The 16160-nt window shown below is 38.3% G+C and overlaps 1 protein-coding gene across 1 annotated transcript in view; it reads right to left on the reverse strand.

Annotated features, from left to right (window-relative positions):
• Positions 1-16160, reverse strand: part of FSIP1 (fibrous sheath interacting protein 1) — a 193352-nt gene that overhangs the window by 118222 nt on the left and 58970 nt on the right. The window contains exon 9 of the mRNA XM_060096079.1: positions 10056-10196. Coding sequence (XP_059952062.1) covers positions 10056-10196 — 141 coding nt within the window. The remainder of the gene's footprint in view (positions 1-10055; positions 10197-16160) is intronic.

The raw sequence follows: 16160 nt of genomic DNA on the forward strand, positions 1-16160 counted from the left end.
AATAAAAGGATTAAAGACTACATATGAATATTAATAACTAACATTTCCATTGGGAAAGAATCATTCAAGAATTTAATATACAGGGGGGCTTCCCTGGTGGCAGAGTGGTTGAGAGTCCACCTGCCGATGCAGGGGACACGGGTTTGTGCCCCGGTCCAGGAAGACCCCACATGCCGCGGAGCAGCTAGGCCCGTGAGCCATGGCCGCTGAGCCTGCGTGTCCAGAGCCTGTGCTCCACAACAGGAGAGGCCACAACAGTGAGAGGCCCATGTACCACAAAAAAAAAAAAAAAAAATTTAATATACTAAAAGAATGATGCTAACAATGACCTTAGGTGTTGAAAAAGAAATTAAACAGTATTCCTACCCCATGTTAACATCCAAATAATAGGCTTAATTTCAACCTCTAAAATTGTCATAATTTTTATCTATGCATTCTAATTTTATGTTGATAAATGCTATAATGGTTAAATGTGTTTTATGTATATGCATTATAATTTTTTATAATACTTCTTTTACTTTATATAATTATATTCTTCAGTGTGCTATTATTTGCTTATTTCTTAAAGCATGTCCATGCACTTGTTCCAGGTAATCACATCCATGGCACATGGCCTCAACCAATGAACTCTGAAAATCAATTCAAAGAGCAAAATTTGAGTTATGCTAAAATCTAACTAGCTTTATTATATATTTCTAGAGCCTCTGCTCAACAATAAAGCTTTGAGGAAAAACAAGTAGTATTATGAAACAAAATTGTCATCAAAATTCTCATTTTGAAGATGACTTTCAAGATATGGCACATTATCATTCAGAAACAGCCCAATACTACACCCAATAACAATATCAGGTCCGCATTATCATAATACATGTGAAGAATCATAATCCAGAAGAAAATATCCTTAATACTCATAAAAACATTTTTATTGTGTAAGCAGAATACAAGGTATATTTATATCTCCTTTTATTCCAAATTGGATTTAAAACTGAAATCTACTAACATATTTTATAAATGGATTAAAAATGATAGTGGAAACAACATAAGTCAATGAAAAAACATCTAATTATCCTTAACATCTTATTTCCAAAGCACTATAGCTAGCTGTGTTTTCAATTTATCCTACACTATATTCAAATGTCACATGTAACCAATAACTTTTAAAAGGTTACTGGCTCATTTATTCATTCCACAATAACTCCTGAACACCAGCCATGTACCTGTAACTGCTACATGCTGTTTCTCAACCATTAAATGATACTATTCAGTTGCAAGAAGTTTTGTCAAACTTCTGCATCAAATTATACATATATATATATATACATACATGTGAAATTTTAATGTTCTACTTACTTGTTTCAAAATGTGTTTCTTTGCCTATGACTAAGAGAACACATTTTGTAAGGTCTGTTTACCTATCAATGTGTAAATCTCACTCTCAAAATTTCACAACCAAATATTTTTCATCATTATTGCACACACCTGCCATCACCTACAGAAGAAAAATAAAGAGGTCTTTGTATACTCTATAAAAAAATACCAATTTTAGGTGTCAATGTTATTTTATCCAGCTTCCTAAAAGCTGTTACAAATGAAAAAATAAGGTTAAATAACTCCTATAGTTCTGAACAATGGCACCAAAGAAAGAGTACAATTACTTTTCCAACTCAGGCCTTAGTTAATGTAGGAAAACTTAAGGATACTAGTTAGTCTTCCAGTTTAACCACAAACATGTCAGGTTTGTTTGGAGTTCTGTTGAATTTGGAAAAGATTTCTAACTGTTAGTAACAGCTTAACAGTTTTAGAATAAAGCCCACATTTGTGAGTAGCCCCAAATCTTAGCTGAAAATTGGCTGAACTATACAGGTGTGACCTAGAGAGGTTGGATTTAATGAAACATCCACAGGTTGAAGTGTCAAAAGCATTGGGGATTGGCCCAAGTCTATCAATAACTAATTGTGAGTCCTTGAAAAGTCACTTAGCTGGTCAAGACTTTGGTTTCTGATCCATGGAACTGGCTCACGTGACCTCTAAGGCCCCTTCAGCTCTCACATTCTATAATTCCAATTCCAATTCTGGCATGTTTAGCAATTGAAGGTAGACCCTCCATCCATTCACTGAGCAGAAGAAACCCTCCAGTCTTCTGATTGGGGTCCATGTATTCTTATACTAGGTTAAATGGCAAGAGCATGTCAAAATAAGAATCAGAACACAAGGATTTATCATCCTTTGTGAACCACATTCTTATCCACAATGCTCAGCAACAGGCTTCGAGTGCTAAACATTTTGATGCAATCATGACAATGCAGTTCACCAAACAAGGCCAAGCTCAGTGGTTTCCAGGAAACCGAAAAGGGAAAGAATGTAGAAAGAAATAGTAGAGACTTCAAATGATGAAAAAAATGAATTAAGTTCAAACAGAGAATCAAAAAGAGAGAAGAGAATCAATAAAGACCTAAAAAGTACGGTCAGTGCATTTAGAATGAATGGAACTGTGGAAAGCTTTTCCCACCAATACTAACAAAACATCTCTGAGAATATTTTATCATTAAAGGAGTCAATGAGATAGATCATATTGACGATTCTTTCTTGGAAAATGAAAAAACTAAAATTGAATTCTTTTGATTTGTGAAAGCTAGAATTATTATGCAACTTCATTAATGGCATTTTTACGTAATCCAAGAAGTTAAAGATGTTCTTTGTTTTTTAAAAAATCCCCTTAGTTTTATTATCACAATGGAATACTCAATACCTCAGAAAAATTAGACCAAACATGAATTATTATTTCCTTACATTACCCAAAAAGTTCATCATTACACTAAAGAATTAAAATGTGTATAAATAAAACAAAGAAATAATAGAATTGCCTCAGTTATGACTCCCCTTTCTTTAGGAATAAAGGAATTTTAATAGAAAGTAGAAAAATAAAGCTAAGCTATTAATACATATTCTACTTCCCTTCAGGTTGTTGTCAGTATATATATATAAATACATTACACAGTTATAGTTGATACTTAGAATCTATCTAGAATTTTTATTTTTATGTTTTGTATCACTCATTCCCAATTAAAAGTCCTTTCTTGACAAAATTCATATACTTGTCACTTTTACTATCCCATCATAGTATTAAATGGGTTAAGATGCTATAAATGCTTTGACATTCTATTTGAGAGCATTTAAGTTGTTTCTTGTTTGGTTTGGTTTGGTTTGGTTTTGCTTGGGTGTTATTTCTTTGGAAATATTCCTAAAATATTCTTTGGAATATAAAAATATAAATATAAAATATAAAAAGCGTAAGAGCTGTTGCTATAACAATTGACCCATTGCTTTCCAGAGGGAAAGATAACCAATTTAAAGAGCTACCAATAATGTTCACATATCACTGTCCACACCTCTCCTACTAACATATAATTATATCACATTTATCATTGTTTTTGCTGGTCTGGTAAATGTACAGAGTGCCTAAACGTTGCTTGAATATGAATTTTAATCACTGGTCTGGTGAAGCTGAACATTATTCCTTGTGACCCACTCTATTTTTCTAAATGCATAAACACCACTTACTGAGAGACAATAAGTAGCGATCTTTTGTATGCATCAATGCATTCCATATATTTAAACATTAATTCTGTTTACAAATGCAATACATGTAGATTACTGAAAGTTAGAAGATAAAGAAAAGTATCAGAAATAATATAAATATCACCCATAATCCCAACACACTTTTCCCTTTAAATAGAATATGTTATAAAAAGTGAATTTCCTTTTTCACCTCTCCATCCATCCTATCCCCACTAAAAGTAAGCACTCTTAAGCATTTGGTACATATATTCCAGGATTTTTCTGTGACTTTTTTTGTTTATACAAATGGTATAATACTGATCATTGTCTTACGCAAAAGGCACTTTTTCCTTAATATGATATCACAGACATCTTTCCAAGTTACACAGATCTACCTCATTCTTTTGATGGCAGTATGGGATTCTATTATGGTATATATGTTATGAAGCCTCGTCAAAGAAGGGCAAAGGGGTCCCAGCTGCTATCTGGGGTATACATATGACATTTGTTCTTTTTTTAATTTTAGTTATGGTCTCATACGTACCACCAATTCCCTTGCCTCTTTTTTTTTTTTTTTTTTTTTTTTTTTCTTTTTGCGGTATGCGGGCCTCTCACTGTTGTGGCCTCTCCCGTTGCGGAGCACAGGCTCCGGACGCGCAGGCCCAGCGGCCATGGCTCATGGGCCCAGCCGCTCCGCGGCATATGGGATCCTCCCAGACCGGGGCACGAACCCGTATCCCCTGCATCGGCAGGCGGACTCTCAACCACTGCGCCACCAGGGAGGCCCTCCCTTGCCTCTTTGATCTTCCACTGCAGTCACCCTTCCTCTTCTCATCCCTGCCTCAACTCACAACCCATTTTCTCCATTTTTGGTGGACTGCTGAGGGCCGTTAGAGAAGACTCCAAACCTTACTGGCTGGCACCATTTTATAGCAGGGGTTTCCAGCCTCAGCTGGGCAGTCTTCATTGTTTACCACTGTTTCTTTCTAACCCTCACAAGGTCTATTCCCATCCTTTCCTACCCTGCTTCAAGGCCCTATCCCCACTCTACCTCTCATTCTGATCATATGGCTTGACCTCTAATTTACAGAGTAAATAGAGAACATTCAGACATGACCTCTCTCACCTTCTCTTCATCTCTGAACCTTCTAGGCCATCCTTCCTTTCTTTCATCCTGAGTCAGGAAAAGGGCATCTTGATTCTTCTCCAAGGCTTATCCCTCTGTCTTCAATTTCATCCTCTATACTATACCCTTCCCCTTCCTTATCATAGAAACAAGCTTATGTAAATGCCATATTAATAATGTTAATAACAACAATAATAACAATTTAAGTGCAATTTACATAGCACTTAAAATGTGTCAGACCCTGTTCAAAACACTTTATGTATGTTAACTAATTTAATCCTCATATCAGCCTATGAGGTAGGTATTAATTACAACTCTCCCCATTTTTCAGATCTAGGAACTGAAGCACAGAGAGGTCAGGAGACCTGCCCAAGGTCACACAGAGAGTAACTACAGAGTTGAGATTCAAACCCAAGCAGTTTGGCTCTTAACCACTATGTCCCATGTATAGAAGCTTACATAACGGAACTATAACCCAGGGAGGTAATAAAAAGCAGAGTGGGGTTAGAAGACTGAGTGGGCAGAGAAGCCTATAGAGCACCAAAACAAGGGAAAGTGACTCTCAGAGCTAGATGGGATTAGAGGTACCAGAGGGTACTGTATGGCAAATGATGGAGAGGGTATTTGTGGGGTTTGTTGCCTACTCTATGAATATGGCTACTTCCATTTTCTCCTAATTCTATTATCTCAAATTAACTCCACACAAGTAGTTAGCCTGACAGATCATGGTCAAAGCCAATACTCCTAACCCCATGGGAACCAACTAGGTGAGAGGTGAATGGCTCAGCACAAATCCTCCCCCAACATGTGAAAAACAGCTCAAAGCACAGCACCTTCACATGCTCACCATACACAAGCTGCATACCTGTGCTGGAGAAACTGACCTACCATCCAGCCACTTTTTTTTTTTTTGGAGTATAGCTGATTTACAATGTTGTGTTAGTTTCAGGTGTACAACAAAATGATTCATATATATATATATATATATATATATATATATATATATATATATTCTTTTTCATATTCTTTTCCATTATAGCTTATTACAAGATACTGAATATAGTTCCCTGTGCTATACAGTAGGTCCTCGTTGTTTATCTATTTTATATATAGTAGTGTGTATACGTTAATCCCAAACTCCTAATTTATACCTTCCTCCCCCCTCCCTTTCCCCATAGTTTGTTTTCTCTGTCTGTGATTCTAGTTCTGTTTTGTAAATAAGTTCCTTCATATCATTTTTTAGATTCCACATGTAAGTAATATCATATGATATTTGTCTTTCTCTGTCTGACTTACTTAGACTAATACTTCTTAATTACTAATATTGCAAATTAATATTAACTAATATTACTTCTGACTAATACTTACTTATTTAGGATGATAATCTCTAGGTCCATCCATATTGCTCCAAATGGCATTATTTCATTCTTTTTCACAGCTGAGTAATATTCCATTGCATATATGTACTGCATCTTCTTTACCTATTCATCTGTTGATGGACATTTAAGCTGCTTCCATGTCTTGGCTATTGTAAATAGTGCGCTATGAACATTGGGGTGCATGTATCTTTTCAAATTAGAGTTTTCATCTTTTCCAGACATGTGCCCAGGAATGGGACTTAATACTTAAACCCTCCCTACAGCTACCTAGCAAGTGTCACTCCAGCCTAATTTGAAATCCTTGCCCTTTGAAAGATCACTCCCACTGAGATCATTCTAACTTTCTTCCTTAGTATTTAGCAGAAATCTGTTGCTTTGTAGCTTCCCAATCACCATGCTTTTTTCCCTATACTATAAAGAATAAAAATAATACTTCAAATGTTAGTCCTTCAAATCTCTTTGGGAAGTTTTCATGAGTGATTTTTCTACCAAACCATCCATCCCCTCCTTCCCCACAACACACAAACACACACACACACACACACACACACACACACACACACTCTCACACATACACACGTGCATGTCTTTTCTTCACCAGGCTGAATAAACACACTCAGCCTCCTCAACAACCCTTCACATGAGCTGGTTTTCATACCTTCTTTATCCTTGTCCCTCTACTATCGAAGTATGATCAGCTTTGTTCACCTCTTCCTTCATGTGTAGCACAGCAGCTACATTATAGTGCTGACTCATTCTGAGTGAATCCAAAAGATTTGTTTCACATATGCTGCTTCTAGTAGCCATTACTCATTCTGCCTCTACTTATGCAGCTGATGCTCAGGCCCCTGCATGCTCAATGAATTTCATAGTATATTTTGAACCTCACCCGCATTTCATTGTGCCTACTTCCCCTAGCTCCTAAAAGCAGGATCCAATGATACCAATACCACCACCACCACCTCCAGATTAAATCAAATCCACTTCCTCCACCAATCTTGACCAATGTAAATGTGCATCAACAGCCTCAGGCTACAATCGGAAACATAGGATTAAGTCACTTTTCCAGCCTTTACTCACAAATCAATCCTGGGATCCAGGTGGCTCCAGGAGCACCCCACAGGGCTCCTGCATTGTCCCTTAGCTCACTCTTTCCCCCTTCTATCCCTAAGAGTAGTTGTACTTAGATTTGATCCTTTAATCACCAATTCAATGGCCACAGATTACTTCTTTCACCCAAATCATTGATCTGGAAACAATGTTCCATTGCAATAGGGAGAATAAGACAAAATTCGCCATTTCTAGAAGCTATATCATTCAGAAAACATAGTCTTTGGTCTGTAGGCAACAGGCTAACTTTTCTATATATATAAAAGACAATGTCATATTCTCCTGAAAAGTGTTACTAAATTTCCAAAAGCAACTTTCAACAGAAAATTTAAACCAATTAATACTAAATATTTAGGAAGCACACAAACTTAGATACTATAAGTAACACCATCTCTCACCAAAAATAAGTACGCCAGAATCACAAGCAAAAGGACAGAGGTTATCTAGCCTCACTCCCTTGATTTTAAAGTTATAAAACTAAGTGTCTAAGAGACTGAGTGACTTATTCAAGGTAACAGAGCAGGCTACTGACACCACTGAAACTAAGACTGGGGTCTCCAGATTTCCCATCCACAAAGTACCTAGAATTCTATGAGGTACAAAGAGCTTTACAGAGTTTGAAGCAGACACAGGATCGTCCCTCAAAAGTACACACACAGTACACAGTCTATTCCATAGGCCATTATGAAACAATAAGCAATTAAAACATAAAGACAATATAGATCATTACTCATGGGCCTGTATCTACCAGATACCAGTTTCTGAAAGTGCTGACACACAAAACTGTGGAATTATCATTCATACAAGGGATTCCAAACATTTGCCAATGAATATTACTGGTTATAACAAATGTACCACACTTTAATGAAAAGACAATATTAATCAGAAAGGAAAAGCCAGTAAGTACCAGAAAGGCAGTATAGCATGGCTGTTAAAAGCTAATCATTTAACCCCTATCCTTCCTCTCACTAGCTCTACAACCCTGAGGAAGTTACTCAACCTCTCTGTGTCTCCATCTCCTCATCCATAAAATGAGGATAGGAGTGTTTACCTCACAGAGTGGTTGTAAAGATTAGGTAAGTCAATAAATTGTAAACTATTTGCAACAGTGTTTGGCACATAGTAGATACACAATAATTGTTCTTTTTTTTTTTGCTCTTCTGTATTTATATTATTCTTTTCCACTTAGACAACAACCAACTCTTGATATTTATCATATCTCTTTAAGTCTAGCCAACCATCATATGACACTGGAATAAAATGTAAGATTTTCTAAAGGACCCAGCTTTTGAGTCAAAAATTAAATAATTTATAGAGACATGGTAGAAAAGAATGGATACGTGTCCAAGGCATAGGACAAATGGTCAGAAATCAGGAGAACTGAATTATGGAGAATGACAGGCTTTGCCTACCTGGGATTGGTAGGTCTGGGATGAGAAGTGCCAACAGTTTTCAAAACCAGTCAAACCACAAACATTGTATTTACCACATCAAGTTTTCAATGCCTCACCAACCACCCCACAACTACTGGCCAAGGGCAAAGAACCCCTATGCACTTCCTAACCATTCCTACTTCTTTTACTTCTTCCCCATATCATCACACTCAAGGAGAAAAAAAAAAAAAAAAAAAAAAACCCTGAGAAAATAAGAATAGAGGTCTCCCTGAAATATAATTCCATTAAATTTCCCATGAAAAGTAAGCAAAAATGAATGATAAAGAGAAGCACAGTGCATTCATTCCCTCTAGATCTGTTGCCTGACTCTCATTAGGTAGACCTAGATACCCTTTAGGTCCGAGTCAGTGCTGTTGTCCATGGCTGGCAAATGGGAAGAGCAATTCAGCTGGACGTGACCATGAGGGGTGAAGAACCTCAGTGAGGAATGATGGACACTCGTAGAGAGCTCTGAGGAGACCAGAATTTAATCAAAAGTACTTACCTGATGCTAACTCTCATGGGGCAGCATACAAAATGGAATAATGAGAGAAGAGAGTGACCAGGTTATAAGCAGCTGGACAGGAGGTGACAATGCTGAGAGAGGGTGATACAAGTAGGGACAAGAAAGAAAAGATTTTCAAAGAGTCATAAGGAACAGTGGTAAGATATGGCCACAAATCAGAAGTACTGGTTAAAACTTCATGAGGCCTGAAGATCACGCAAGAGAACAGGATTTAGTAGGAGACAGAAAGTAGGGACTGCAATTATGATAAGACCAGCCCAAGGAGAGAGGATGTAGGTAGAATCACAAGGTCAGCCTCATCATGTTTAATTTTGGGTAAACGCCAAAATTAAATATGTAGCCAAAATTTAGAAACATTCTCTGGGTAGCTGGAAAATCGTAATATTATAGAGCATTTCTAATAGGTAGAATATCAGCCAGCTCACAATTTAGTTGATTTGAGAGTTTTCTCTCATCAGCAATAATACGTCTTTAAATGGCAAGCAATTAAAACATGAAATAGGCTCAAGATGGATTTAGAATGTATTAATATTAAGTAATAATATATTATGAATTATGAACCAAAAATGGGAGTATTTAAGCTTTAAGACCAACATATAAAGATGATTTTATAGAGAATAACTACCAAATTTTTCCACACAAACAAAGAACATATGTCTTTCAGACACAGAATATTAGGCATATGGATGATTATTCTGACTTCAGATCACCTTTCACAGGTTTATTATGTCATATAAATTAATTATAATACTACTTTAAGTTCTATGAGTTCTACTTTTAGCCTTTATTCAAATCCTTACTGACAAATACCCATGTTAGCTTTCTTGCCTGATGTAACACATAAAAACACTCATAAATCAGTCAAAGAAAACTGGAACATTTTTAACACAATCACTGGTTACTTTAAATAAAAAAAGTTTTACCACATTTTCCTTCATCTTTCTTAGCTTTTCATCTATCTCTCTCAACCGATTCTGTTGATCCCGTTGCTCTTTGGTATTCCGAAGTACCTTTTCTCCTGGAGTTATTTCTGTATTTCCATCATCACCATTAAGGTCAGGTTCCTAATTTAAAAAAAAAAAATTTCATGCACAGGCTGAAACTATACAATCACACATTGTTCCAGAGCAACTGAGCCCTGAATGCTGGCTTTGCTTCTCAAACAATATTTCTTCCCTTCAATATTTATAATTCTCTAAACTCTTCCTACTTGAGGGAGAAAAGGTCCAACTATACTAAACAAGTAAGGAAATAAACTCAATCACCTGGAAAGCAGGAAGTTAGAGTGAAAAGAGCAGTGGCTGGGAAGCAGGGACCTCGGCTCTGATCCCTGCTCTGTACTTATCAGCTTGGAATCTTGGGCAAATCAGCTTTTCTGGACTTCAAGTTCATCATAAATAAATTATAAAAAAATGCCCATCTATGTTATAAGAGGCAGCTATGTAACAGTGAAAAGAGAACTGAGCTTGGTAAAGTCAGGAGTTTTGAACCCTGGCTGTACCTGGTTCCTGACTGAGACGGCCTTAGGGGAATCAATGAACCTCTCTGAACTTCAGTTTCATCAGCAAAATGATAATAATAATATCTAGCCCAAAAGTCATCACAGTACATCACAGGCATGCAACAAATCTTAGTACCTAACAAATATGAGGGACTTCCCTGGTGGCACAGTGGTTAAGAATCCGCCTGCCAATGCAGGGGACACAGGTTTGAGCCCTGGTCCGGGAAGGTCCCACATGCCATGGAGCAACTAAGCCCACATGCCACAACTACTGAGCCTGCGCTCTAGAGCCTGCAAGCCGCAACTACTGAGCCCACGTGCCCCAACTTCGGAAGCCCACACGCCTAGAGCTCATGCTCCACAACAAGAGAAGCCACTGCAATGAGAAGCCCGCGCACCACAACAAAGAGTAGCCCCCGCTCGCTGCAACTAGAGAAAGCCTGCGTGCAGCAATGGAGACCCAACGCAGCCAAGTTAATTAATTAATTTTAAAAAAATATATGAGCTGAATATGTCCTTTGAAAAGAATAAGCACTATATGAGGAAAGCATCTCATTATTATCAGCAATATTTGAATTGACAGACCCATATCCTCCCAAAGTTAGTATTATTTCTAGGTGATTTAAATGGGTATTTCTTGACAGTAAGCTGGCCCTGTATCTGTAACTAAACTTCTTACATTTCCTCCACAGATTTCCTACTCTGTGTTGCTATGAGGTAACTGGTATAAATGACATTTTTACAGTTGCTTAAGCAGAATCCTCCCACATTCTCATTCCTTACATAGAGTTGATCAAGAATAGTCACCGTGGGGCTTCCCTGGTGGCGCAGTGGTTGAGAGTCCGCCTGCCGATGCAGGGGACATGGGTTCGTGCCCCGGTCTGGGAAGATCCCACATGCCGCGGAGCGGCTGGGCCCGTGAGCCATGGCTGCTGGGCCTGCGCGTCCACAGCCTGTGCTCCGCCAACGGGAGAGGCCACAGCAGTGAGAAGCCCACGTAATGCAAAAAAAAAAAAAAAAAAAAAAAAAAGAATAGTCACCGTTTCACTTTTAGTACCTCTTTAATCAAGGCCCTTCTCTCTTTCTCACTGCTTCATCATTCACTTCAACTAGTAGTTTTCAAACTCCAGTGGGCTTCAGTCTCACATACAGAGTCTGTGATAATATTCAAAGGCCCACCCTCCACCCTAGAGACTCTGACTCAATAGGTAAGGACTGAGGACTGACCACCTGAAGCACAACTGCTCGAAAATTTGAGAACTATCAACTTAAAGTGCAAAGTTCTCACCCCTTCCCGGCCCTTCAGGCTCATCTCCCATTACTTGGGTCTCTGACCCAAAGCCTCGGCAATACTCACCACTGCTAGTTCTCCACCCTCTACACTTCCTCCTTCCAACTCCTCATAGAGACTCCTACTCTTTTTTGAGCTCAGCACAAACACGTTTTCACTATAAAATATTTCCTGACATACCCAAGAAGGGCAATTATTCTGCAGTCATGCCGCATGTTCCCTCACTGCACTTACCACACTGTCACGGCCCAGACATGGACCCGGACTGGTCCCACCCTGTATCCCAACACAAACTACAATCCTGAAGCTGGATAAGCACTGGCCAATAGACTGTAATTTTGGTTCTCAGTGATCACACCAATGAAATTCATATTGTATAAAATTCTACTGAGGAGACTATTAAAAAGAGTATCTCAATTTCAAGAAGTGATTCTTTTACATCTTATTTTCCCCACAAGGGGACTCACTTCTGTAGCCCTCAATCTCTAGAAGCAACCAGAGGGTGAATTATGATCAGCAATATCTTTAAGAAGGAAACCTAATGTTAGGGAGGAGTTTGGAATAGATGGTATCAAGGTCTCCTTGCAGCTTGAAGCATCCAGTATTTTATGGCCCACTTTGAAGTAGGATACACATTGTCTCAGTCTGTTTGAGCTGCTATTACAGAATACCACAGACAGGGTGACTTATAAACAACAGACATGTATTTCTGACAGTTCTGAAGGCTTGGAAGTCCAAGATCAAGGCTCAGGCTGATTCTGTATCTAGGGAAGGCCTGCTTCCTAGTTCCTAAACGGCCATCTTCTGGCGGTGTCCTCACATAATAAAAAGGACAAAGAAGCTCTCTGGGTCTCTTTTTTTTTTTTTTTTTTTTTTTTTGCGGTACACGGGCCTCTCACTGTTGTGGCCTCTCCCGTTGCGGAGCACAGGCTCTGGACGAGCAGGCTCAGTGGCCATGGTTCACAGGCCCAGCTGCTCCGCGGCATGTGGGATCTTCCCGGACCGGGGCACGAACCCACGTCCCCTGCATCGTCAGGCGGACTCTCAATCACTGCGCCACCAGGGAAGCCCTCTGGGTCTCTTTTATAAGAGCACTTAACCCATTTATGAGGGCTCCATCTCCATGACCAAATTACTCCCAAAGGCCTTCCCTCCAAACACAATCACACTGGGGATTAGATTCCAACATATGAATTTGGTAAGCACACATTCAGTCTATAGAATATAGTGACCTGAAAAACACTCAAATTGTATTTCATTTTAAATAGAAATCTTTTTTTTTAAAGGACATTTTAAATAATCTACAACTATGTTTTTTTAAATCACTGGCTAGGCAAAAAAAAAAAGAAAAACAGAAAGAAAAAATTTGTAAACCAGACTTCATCAATATTTTTAAATTTTACTTATCCAAAGCCACCACTAAGAAAATAGAAACGCCACAACAGACAGAGAGAAAATTTAACACACAAATCTGACACAGGACTTGTATCCAGTATATACAAGGAACTCATACAGTTCACTTAGTTCACTAAGAATCAATAATATTTTAAAATCCAGTTCTCTAAAAAAAAAAAAAAAATCCAGTTCTAAAATGACTTGAACAGATATTTTATAAAGATGATAACGTAAGTGATAAATAAGCACATGAAAAAGTCCTCAACATCATTAAGTCATCAGGGAAATGCAAGTTAAAATCCCAATGACGTATCACTAGCCACTAGAATGACCCACATGAAAATGTTTGTTAAAACTAAACGTTGGAGAAGTATAGAAAAAGCAAACTCTCACATGTTGTTGGTGTCAGTATACAATGGCACAACCACTTTGAAAAACTGTTTGACAGTTTCTTAAAAAGTTAAATGTTTGTTCATGTAGCTCAATATCAAAAAAAACAAACAACCCAATCTGAAAAATGGGCAGAAGACCTGAATAGACATTTCTCCAAAGAAGATATACAGATTGCCAACAAACACATGAAATGATGCTCAACATCACTAATCACTAGAGAAATGCAAATCAAAACTACAATGAGGTATCACCTCACACCAGTCAGAATGACCATTGTCAAAAAATCTACAGACAATAAACGCTGGAGAGGATGTGGAGAAAAAGGAACCCTCTTGCACTGTTGGTGGGAATGTAAATTGATACAGCCACTATAGAGAACAGTATGGAAGTTCTTTAAAAAACTAAAACTAGAACTACCATACAACCCAGCGATCCCACTACTGGGCATATACCCGGAGAAAACCATAACTCAAAAAGAGTCATGTACCACAGTGTTCACTGCAGCACTATTTACAATAGCCAGGACATGGAAGCAACCTAAGTGTCCATTGACAGATGAATGGATAAAGAAGATGTGGCACATACATGCAATGGAATATTACTCAGCCATAAAAAAGAAATGAAATTGAGTTATTTGTAGTGAGGTGGATGGACCTAGAGTCTGTCATACAGAGTGAAGTAAGTCAGAAAGAGAAAAACAAATACCGTATGCTAACACATATATATGGAATCTAAAAAAAAATGGCTCTGAAGAACCTAGGGGCAGGACAGGAATAAAGACGCAGATGTAGAGAATGGACTTGAGGACACAGGGAGGGGGAAGGGTAAGCTGGGACGAAGTGAGAGAGTGGCATGGACATATATACACTACCAAACGTAAAATAGATAGCTAGTGGGAAGCAGCCACATAGCACAGGGAGATCAGCTCCGTGCTTTGTGACCACCTAGAGGGGTGGGATAGGGAGGGTGGGAGGGAGACGCAACAGGGAGGGGATATGGGGATATATGTATACGTATAGCTGATTCACTTTGTTATAAAGCAGAAACTAACATAACATTGTAAAGCAATTATACTCCAATAAAGATGTTAAAAAAAAACCAACACACCAGCCAAAGCCTTCATGTTCCTGGTTGTCAATGTTTCCTATTCATTTCATTTTCTTAGTCTTAATAAAAAGAAATAAAAATGAAAAAAAAAAGTTAAATGCTTGTCTATCCTATGAATCAGAAGTTCCACTCCTGTGAATCTATCCAAGAGAAATGAAAATGTATGACTCAAACTTTGCATATGAATGTTCAGAACAGCTTCATGCACAGAGCCAAATGCCCACCGAGACAAGAATGATAAACCGTCATGAACATCTGATGCAAGCTGGGACAATTACTCTTTCTCCTTGACCTCTGTCTTGTGGTTAGGTTTAGTCAATGAGAGGTGAGGAGTGTTAGGAGATTGGAGCGCAGGAAGAAGAAGAGTTTGGGGTATCTTCCCCTTCCCCTCACTGCTTTGGCATTATGGTTTGGGCAGCAATGTATCCCTGAGGTGCCCATTAAGGGGATTTTTCTTAGATTCAACTGAATATTCATGTTCAAAGGCAAACAGAGGCCACACTTGGAGCCAGTCTACTCAGAAGGATGTAAGACAGGAAATACAGCAGAGCAGTGTCAGGTCTCCCTCTTCAGTGGGAGTTTTTGCTGAAGTCCATGTCATAACTGTATAGGTACAAGGGGCAAGGAAGCTACCCTGGAAGATTCTTCTACCGCAGCTCTAGCTCTCCCTAAGCTCCAATACACTTTTTCTTCTCCCTACCCACTGTTGCTAGTCCTACGTGTCCCAACATCTCTTACTGGCTCCTTTAAATCTGTAAATAGTTCCTTCATCTCATTATCTTCAAAATCCAAGTTGGGTGTTTTTTCTGTTCCTTGCCCAGAACTCTAACTGGTATACTGTGTATGTATGTGTGCATGTGCATGCACCTGTAGAGAAACAGACTGGAAGGAAATTTAACCTGATGGTAAAAACCTTGATGATTTTATCTTATTTTTCTTAGATGTTTTTGTATTTCCTGAATTTCTACAGTAAACATGTAATGATTTCATAAGCATAAAAAGTCATTTCTTATTTTTAAGAAAACAAAAATTATTCTACCAAGGCTATTTTCATTCTGCTTTGACAATGTGACTCTCTGTACCCAAAAGATACTGGCCTAAAGGTGAGATTTTAGCCCCAGTTCTGCTGGTATAAGCAGCTGGGTACTTTTAATTAAGCAAGTCACTTTTTCTTTCTGGGTCTCAATTTCTTCTAAGAAAGTTTCTTTCAACTCTGAAAGCTTATGAGTCTGCAATTCTCCACAATTAATTCCAAGGATATATAACGTCTTTCTTCAGTCTCAGTCGCTGATAGCATAACCATATAGTACAAATACTTGAAGGATAGCATGTGATGAAAAC

Source organism: Mesoplodon densirostris, chromosome 4, assembly GCF_025265405.1.
Source record: "Mesoplodon densirostris isolate mMesDen1 chromosome 4, mMesDen1 primary haplotype, whole genome shotgun sequence".
NCBI lineage: Eukaryota > Metazoa > Chordata > Mammalia > Artiodactyla > Ziphiidae > Mesoplodon > Mesoplodon densirostris.